Source organism: Thalia democratica, chromosome 1 (genome assembly GCF_965202585.1).
Source record: "Thalia democratica chromosome 1, ktThaDemo2.hap1.1, whole genome shotgun sequence".
Lineage (NCBI taxonomy): Eukaryota > Metazoa > Chordata > Thaliacea > Salpida > Salpidae > Thalia > Thalia democratica.
Genome location: NC_139165.1, coordinates 66,333,763 through 66,343,189, shown reverse-complemented (window position 1 = coordinate 66,343,189; position 9,427 = coordinate 66,333,763). Strand labels below are relative to the sequence as shown.

Below are 9,427 nucleotides of genomic sequence, written 5' to 3'. Positions count from 1 at the left end.
ATAAGATCAAGTTGTAAAAAACAAAGTGGACCCCCCCTATGGCCTTAACTAAACCACATTAGTATCAACAGCAGTTCAAGTAAAATTCTTCAACCATTTTTTTACTAATTAAGACTCATCAGAAAGTCATAGTCACAATGAACTGCTGTTCAGTCAAACCAAACATTAAAGTACTTTTGCCCTGTTGCTTTTGTTTGTTAGTCAGTCTTAAGTTTGAAGGTTAAGAAAGATTGGCCCAACTTAATGTCAACATGTCAATTTTAATGTGAAATGGTAGTTAAAACCCATTTTTTCTTCATCACTTTTTAACTTGGTAATAATATTTTTTGCTATCAATGACAAACCTGAGTCACAATTAGCTTTGGTTTGGCAGAAACAGTGTATCATTGGAACTATATCTGCCAGATGAATATGGTCACTACAAGTTCTTACAAAAAATGTCATAAATAATTTAAGAAAATACATGCCAACTTAAGCTTGTTTGAACTTTTTCAGGTGATTTTGAAATTTATGTGCTGAACTTTTGCTAAAATAGATATTTTTAAATTACAGGGTTACCACACTCACAGACTACTTAATAAATTTTTGAAGTTTCAAACCAACTCAGACTAGTTGAGATTTAAAAAGATTTGTCAAAAACTCTACTTAATTTTTTGTTACATTTTGAATGAGTTTGAGTTGATTCAGTTTTTAATATTTTGACATTGATTTTTAAATAAGTTTTACTGTTTTATAATTTTTGTTAATATTACAGTGTTGACTTAAATTATTACATTTAAGTATTTATATCTATAGATAATTTTAAATAGAATTATATAGTGCATCAAGTGTAGAACTAGTTTTGCTAGCAATTAAGTTTTTTTTTGACAATAGTTCATCAAGTGATTTTAGAAGTTTAAAGTTGATAGGACGTAGCTACTTAGGCTAAACCAGGGTAGAACTTTTTCAAAAACTCATATGAAAATCTTAAAAAAAAAAGAGAATTATTAAAATACTTTGACATATAATTTTCTGTAATTGATAGATTATAAAAGTTAGTTATTTAAAAACTTAAATTTTTAATAAACAAGATATAAATTTTAAGCATATATCATCAAAATGTATTTATACAGATAATCTTATTTAACTTTGTAAGATAATTTCTTGCTCACCCAAAGACTGCTGACTTATATGACGTATTCGCCCATTGAAAACGGTTTGTTTGTTTTAGTCCATTACTATTTTTTTCAAAAACAAAGCAATTATTTCTTTCTTTAATTGTATTAGGATATATGTTTTTTGTAGTTTTTATATAATATTTATATAAATAAATATTAGAATAAAATTAAGGTTTAAATGAAGCTTCATTTAATTTTATGTTTTGACACTTGTACTACTAAAACTTGGTAAAGTAGTTTTTGTGATAAGATTTAATTATCAAAAAATATTGTATTATTTACTAACAGGTCGTACTCAATATCAAAAATTTCACCCACTGAAGCCAAATATTTGTCTGCAACACCCTAGTTGTCATCGACATATATGTTACTTAAAAAACAGCAAATTGAAAAAAGTATTGTATGGAAATTGTGTCAAAAAGTCTTTAATAGAAAAAGCTGATCCGTACTCAAGAAGATTGAATAAAACAAATAGCTGTAAATTAAAAAGTAGAAAGTTTAATTTAAAGACTATATCATCCTTAGGCTCTTTTTTATTTGTTAACAATCTAGTCAATTTTACCAAAGAAAACCAAAAATGTCTAAACTTAATGTCAACCGTGAAGTGCAGGACCCATTTTACCGTTACAAAATGCCAGCTATTATAGCTAAAGTTAGTAATTTGTTTATCTTGTTGTGTACAAAGGGTAGTTAGCAAATAAAAAAAAACTGCATTTTAGGTTGAGGGAAAAGGAAATGGCGTCAAAACTGTCATTGTCAACATGGATGACATTGGCAAAGCTATTGGAAGACCTGCAACTTGTAAGTTTTGACCTACAATACTTGATAAAAACTGAAATGCTAATAATAATTATATAATTAAACTGGATGTGAATTGTGTAATTATTTTATACTATTTCCTAGTAAAACTTAAATAAGTTTCAGTCTTTTGAAATTTTTATAATTATTGTCTAGATCCATGCAAGTTTTTTGGTTGTGAATTAGGAGCTCAAACTCAGATGGATGTTTCCAAAGAAAGATTCGTTGTTAATGGATCTCATGAGGGCTCTCGTTTGCAAGATATGCTTGACATTTTCATTAAGAAATTTGTACTTTGTCATAAATGTGATAATCCTGAAACTACTATGGTAAGACTTATTTTGTTGTTAAGGCACTCAAACTTTATTTTATTTTTATAAAAACATCTAAAACAGATTGTTGGTCGTGACAAAATAACTTTGCTGTGTAAGGCTTGTGGTAATAAAAGCAAAGTTGATTTGCGCCATAAGCTATGCACCTACATATCTAAAAATCCTCCACCAAAAACCAAAAAGGCTGTTGTTGGCCAAGCTGAAAAGTCTAAGCAAGACGAGCAAGTTGAAATCAAACCCCATGATGTTAGTTAATGTTCTAGTTTTACATAAGTTTATTTTAAGATTAATAATCATTGAAAAAAAAAATCAAATAAATTCAACTAATTATTATTTTTTTTTGAAGAGAAAGTATTAACTAGACTAATGCAATATATGCATTTTACAAGTGAGACTCAAAAAATATAAAATAGAAATTAATTTTTAAGTTAAAAGCTAGTTGTACATGCTTATGTAATGTTTGCAATTATTTTCTCAAACTTCTTCAGCTAAATGGTCGTGGTTTTGATGAGGACGATTGGCTTGATGACACCTCAGCGGAAGCAGTCAAGTCAAGAATGAAGGATTTAACAGATCACGCTGCCAGCATGACCATGAACGATGATCTGGAGAAGCCAGAGAAGGAACGTGTAGATATGTTTTACAATTTTGTAAAGAAAATTGTCAAGAGCAACAACATCAAACAGGTAAATTTTGAATTGATTATTTAAGAAATGTTAATTTAACAGCGTAATTGTTAAATAGAGTTTTAAAATCCTTAAAAGTTTAAAACACTTATATATTTATTTCATTTGCTATTAATGACTTAACCTTAAATATTATACTATTCAAAATATCTTATATTTTAAAAGTTATTTGCGATTATGTCCATAATTTATTAAATATTAGTTTTATGTGACAGTTAAGAAATCTTTAACATTAAAGTTATTAGTTTTGCCCTTAATAAGTAGTACAATGCTTATTCACTTATCCGGACTTCACTTATCCGGACAGTTTCAGTCATGAAGAAAAAAAAAAAGTCTATATTAAACAAACATTTTTGTGTGATACAAATATTAAAACTTTTCTAGCTCCAAGAAAATTTTAAATAGTTATATAATTCTGCTATTTAGTTCATTTTTATGACTTAATCTAATAATACTACTAGAGCTTACATTCAAACTTTGTTCAAAACTAGTTTGGTTATCAAAAACCTCTGTAAGTAAAGTAAGTAAGTTTTTAAATTTTTATTAAATAACATTATTTAAAATATGATTTAAAGTTTTTATTCAAACTTTTAAAGGTTTTTTGATAGGTGATTAAATTCTAAGTTTTTTTTTAGAAAATGAATGTGTAACAGTTCTTATATGTTTGAATTTTAATTCAAACTATATTATAAAAGTTGTTAATTCATACACGTTTTGTTTAAGATGAGGTGCAAGACAAATTTTATTTATAAGTTATAAAAGTTTGACACACTCAACATAGAAAAACAACTTCAGGTTTTAAAAATGGACAAGACATCAAAAATAAGAAAACGAGTTGTACTAACTATTAGAAGTATAATGAAAGTTTGTAAAATGGTAAGAAACAATGTGACAAAAGTCTTTTATAATGGAGCTATTTAGCATAGGCAGGTCGACTTTGTACGACATTTTGAAAAGTTTAAAGCAGAAAAAAAGGAGCTGAGATTTTATTATCTATTATCTATTCAGGGTTGCCACTTTACCTGGAAAAACCTAGAATTTGACAATTTAGGCAGAAAAAAAACTGGAAAAACCTGGGATTTGAGAATTTTTGAAAAAATCTTGGAAAAACCTGGATCTTCGAACAAAATCACTAAAAAAACCTGGAACTTGCACATGTTTAGTAGTAAAATTTCGATTTGACTCAAGAAATCTATCATATAAATAAAAAAAATTTGTCATCATAAAATTTTTTTTTATTAAAAAAATTAAATTTTTTATTAAAAGTAGCCTTACAGTATCTTTTCAATATTTTTATACTTTTTAACACAGTTTCTTACCTTTAACTTAACTCTAAACTATAAATAGACCCAAAAATGTGAACTTTTAAAAACCTGGAAAAAATTTTGAAAAAACGAGTGGCAATCCTGTCTATTGCATAATTTACAGCAGTTGTATTATTTAATTGAAAAAAAGATTTTTTGTAATTATCCAGACATGCATTCAAATAAATCTTGCCCAATATTTCCGGATAAGGGAAAAAGTACTGTACAACTAATTATATATGACTTAATATCTATTTTTATCAAATTGTATACCAATGTAGATCAAAAATAGTTTCTTCGTAATTACTATGGTTATAATATGTTTTAATTTGTTTTGATTTCAAGCTAGCATTCAAAACTATTTTTACAAGTGTAAAAAAAGTTAGTGAATTTTTAGTTAATCCGTGTTTGTATCACCAAGTTTAAAGAATCACTTGATAATTTTTATAGGGTATTTGAAATTTTCATGAACAAATAATTTTTAATTTAAATTACTTGTTTTTCAGCATTGTAGTTGAAATCATATTAATGTAAATAAACCACTAGCCGTGTATATATGGTACAATTACTTTTTATTGTATTTAATGCTAATAATAATAATGTAACTATACTTTGAAAAGTTTGTACTAACTGCTTAAATTAACCTTTTCAGAAACTTATATGATTATTCATATAAGTATATACTTTGAAAAGTTTGTACTAACTGCTTAAATTAACCTTTTCAGAAACTTATATGATTATTCATATAAGTATAATAACTTTTTTTGTATTTTCCTTTTTTTCTAAAATAAAAATTTAAAAACTAAAGCTGGTTTTCTAAATATTGACTATGACTTTAAAACGTTTAAATACTTAAAAAAAGTATATATATGACAGCAAGCCAAGTCCATCATCAATGAAGTGAAAAGATTGGAAGTCAACAACAAAGCGCCATTGGTCCTCATTGAGCTTCTTTGCGACGCTGATATCCGCAATCAACTCAAAGATTATGCTGACATTTTTGTAAACGTAATTTTGTTTGTCATAGCATTTCAATTATTTAGTTAATAGAGCATTATGTAATGACAGTTTTTTTTTTTTTTTTGTAATCTAAGAAGAACTTGATTTTTTGTAATTAACATGAGTGATAAGTGAGCTAATACACAGGTGTGCGAGGACAACAAGAAATCTCAGCGTGCAATGATCGGCGGGTGCGAAATCATGGTGGAACAAAACTATGCAAAACTTTTCAAGTTCTTCCCTCACATCCTCAAGGTTCGCTTCTTTTTTATTTGAATAGCTTTGTGTGCTGTATTTATTAATTGTAATAAGTTGTGTGTTAATTTAATGTTTAATTTTTATTACGTTAATCAATTTCAGCAACTGTACGATCTGGATATCGTAGAGGAGGAAGTTATTCTGGATTGGGGCAAGAAGCCCAGCAAGAGGTATGTTAAAAAGAAGTTGAGCGCCGACCTGATCAAAAGCTCCGAGAAAGTTCTTGAATGGCTACGTGAGGCTGAAACCGAATCCGAAGAAGAATCTTCTGAAGAGGTAACTTTTAAATGAAATAAGTTTTTAACTTGAAAGCTGGGATTTTTAATTTCATAACAGCATCAACTCGTTAACGTATATTTTTCGTCAACACTGTTGTTTTGTCTGGTTTCTTACAAACAATAAAAAGTAGTATTGAAAAACATCTTAAAACAATTACACATTTCTAATATGTATTTCAGCGTTAGTTTTTAATTAAATAATATTAATATTTTGAAAGGCTTTATATAGTTAACATAAAAAAAATGTTACAGGAGGACGACATTGTTGAGTATGCCGAAGAAACTCCAGCCTCTCGAGTTGAAGAAGGGTCTGGTGACGCGGAGGGCGAAAAGTCTACCGTTGTCACCAATGGCAACCACCATGTAGATGACGACGACGATGATGAAGACTTTGACATTGACGACATTTAACCTTTCCCTCAGCTCCATGTGTTGTGAATAAACCACTACTTGTTTTTTCTTCGAGTGTTATATTAAATTACCGTTTTCTTTTAGCGTTTAGGCAACTTTTTGTGGTTTTCTTTTTCATCGCGAGCATGCGCCGTTTTTAATTAATTTTTAATTAGCGTTGATGATCTTTTTATAAAATTTCAATGATTTTTAAGAATAATAGCTGAGTAGTTTTTATGGTGTGTAATAAGTAAAGATTTAGGTAAACGCAATCGTTTTTACGTTGAAATACCGATATATATTTTAGTACTTAAATAAAAATATTTTTTTATAAATAAATAAAACTAATTTTGATGCTTAAAGAGTGGTATTTTATGACGCACTTTCGTTTTCTTGTTTACACTTTTCAACTAAAAATTCATTCAGTAGTTAGTAATTTAAAGTTCTGTTCTTGTTACTCAGTTAAATTTCAGCTTTTTGTTTGCCCAAGAAAAGTTATAACGTCAAAAGTTGGTTTTGTCGCCCGAAATTCTTTGATTTTGAAATGGTAAAATAAAAACTATCTATTCACCCTTTGTTTTCAGTTTATACTAAGCAAAAATAATACAAGTTGGAAACAATGTGAAATGAGCTTTAAAATCCGCAGGTATGTTAGATATTTTAACTAATGTAGCTTGTATTCCGAAGTATGCGCACTTCTTCTTTTTATGTTACGTAAGCTATTGCCAATTTTGATATCGATTTAGTTGCTTAAGTAATAAGTGCACTTCTACCCATGCCTACTAGAATGTAAACTTTTTAGTACTTGAAAACCATTTAGTGTTAATACTTCCTGAAGCTAATGTTGTTCACATTAATGACTTTCATACATTTTAGAGGTTTTATTGTTAAATCAATTTAAATAAATCTAAATATTGAAACAGTAAGATAAAATAAATTATAGTTTTCTACTTGTTATTTTTGGAACAATTTTGTTATATAAGTTGAGTATTAAAAACTTAAATTAAAGGTTTCAGATTTATACATAAAAGTTATCTTAATAAAAAATTAATTGATTTTTTTACACGACTAAATATGCAGCGATAATTGAGAAAGTAATGTAATATTACTTCATTAATAAAGTAGGTAAATAGTGTCTAGCCGACAACTTATTATAAGTTGTTAAGTATAAATTATTGATCAGGAATAAGTAAAATGTAAGCTTATGTGCCGATTATATGGTTAACTTGGTGGTAAGGGTAAAATATACTTCAAGCACAAATTGAAAAGTTAGCAACCCACAAAAGTCTTAATAAAACATAAAGTAAATACAGCAATCTGCCAACTTGGTACGCACTTATTAGCCGAAAAACCCTTTGTTCAAGATGCCTTCTTTTTTACTTTGAAACTAAAAAAAAACAAACCTAAAAGTAGTAATACAAAACGGGTAAATTGCTCGAGGGATAAAATTGCACAATGGGTCATTTTTGCGCGAAGAAAATTTTGCACGAGCAGACAATTTTACACGGGCTGAATTTTATTGATTTTTTTTTATTAAGTTTTCTTTTAAATTTTATTATTTTTTCACTAACGCTGTTAACCCTTACCCTCGCTCAGTAGCTTTTTATTATCACTCTTACCCTCGGTCAGTAATTTTTTTTAATTAAACTATTTTATAGTACTTTTTTCTGTTATGTTTTATTTTTTTCTTTATTTTTCTACTCACGTGCAAAAACATAACTCGTTCAAAATTGACCCTTGGTGCAAAATCATCTTCGTGCAATTTTGTGCCCTCGTGCAAATTAGTAACCTCGTGCATTTTTGTCTTCGTGCAATTTAGACCCGTTCCCATAAAACTGATATATTTCAAAATAAATTATACTATGCAGTCGAAAGTTAATGCTGGAGGGGATATTTGAGTTTTTAAAACCCATTTTTAAGAGATACACATTACAAATTTATTAGACGTCGTTTCGACTTTTCATCAGTTTGTTTAAAATTAGATTATAACGTTTAATTAAAACAGCTTCGCTAATCAGAGTCTAAAGTTTATTTCTACATTCTTTTAAAATACAAACATTGTTAACAGTTATTCTTTCATTTTTACAATTACCAATGTGGTCAGATACAGCTGTTTTACCTTTTAAATGTTTTTTGACTCTTTCCACATATGTGGATGACAAATTCTGTATCTTTCGAAAAGATGTTTAGATTGAAAACTTCTACAAGAAATTAAACAAACTAAACAAATCAATAAAAATAACTTAATTGTTCAAAATATAGGTTTAATCGTTTGCTAACAAAAGATCCTATTGAAATAACTTTACTGGAATATTAATAAAAACAAATTGTACAGTAATCTTCCTTTATTGTAGCAACATATGTTTCTGTGTCTTAACGAATCAACACATTTCAACTGGGTTCTGTAAAAAAATAATTACTGTAATGAAAGAATATAAGCATAGAATAAAGTGGGTGTATACATGCTTTTCGTTAAAATAAAATAATTTCTACAGATAATAGTTAATAATAGGTAAAATACTTAATATTAAATTCGACTGTTATAAAATTATATAATATTTGTAATTATTAAGTCTAAAACTAGTAAAGTAAACTAAAATACACAACAAAACAACAAATCATAATATAAACAAAGCACTCACGTTAAATGGAAAGAATAACTGATTCAAATTTTCTGTTGTTAATAACAACAGTTGAAATAACCTCATTTATATTGTGACGTAATTATTATATGTAATGAATGTATTTCGTTCATTCATTAACAACAGTAAATTTGAATCAGTTATTCTTTCCATTTAACGTGAGTGCTTTGTTTATATTATGATTTGTTGTTTTGTTGTGTATTTTAGTTTACTTTACTAGTTTTAGACTTAATAATTACAAATATTATATAGTTTTATAATAGTTGGATTTAATATTAAGTATTTTACCTATTATTAACTATTATCTGTAGAAATTATTTTATTTTAACGAAAAACATGTATACACCCTTATCTTAGAATATCATTAAAAACGTTGTTTATTGACTTTGTTTTACTTATTTGATAAACTTTGAGTAATGAGTGTTGAATTTATAACACTGAAAGATTAAAAAGTAGCAGTGACAAAAAATTCTCGTTTTCGCCCAACTGAAATGATTTTAAATAAAATTTTAATGGTGACGTCATAATAGGAAAAAATTTAAAAGTAGCATTTTTTTCTAGGAAACTTTTTCCCATTATTAAT

General features: G+C 27.4%; 1 protein-coding gene across 1 annotated transcript; it reads left to right on the top strand.

Moving 5' to 3' along the window:
• Positions 1–1,080: 1,080 nt before the first annotated feature.
• Positions 1,081–6,772, top strand: LOC145849210 (eukaryotic translation initiation factor 5-like). The gene is made up of 10 exons (XM_082954334.1): positions 1,081–1,195; positions 1,446–1,809; positions 1,877–1,958; positions 2,112–2,284; positions 2,351–2,533; positions 2,776–2,973; positions 5,154–5,285; positions 5,424–5,531; positions 5,637–5,810; positions 6,065–6,772. Exons 2-10 carry the CDS (start codon positions 1,735–1,737, stop codon positions 6,221–6,223), a joined length of 1,284 nt encoding a protein of 427 aa, XP_082810460.1. The 5' UTR covers positions 1,081–1,195; positions 1,446–1,734; the 3' UTR covers positions 6,224–6,772.
• The last annotated feature ends 2,655 nt before the right edge of the window (positions 6,773–9,427 follow it).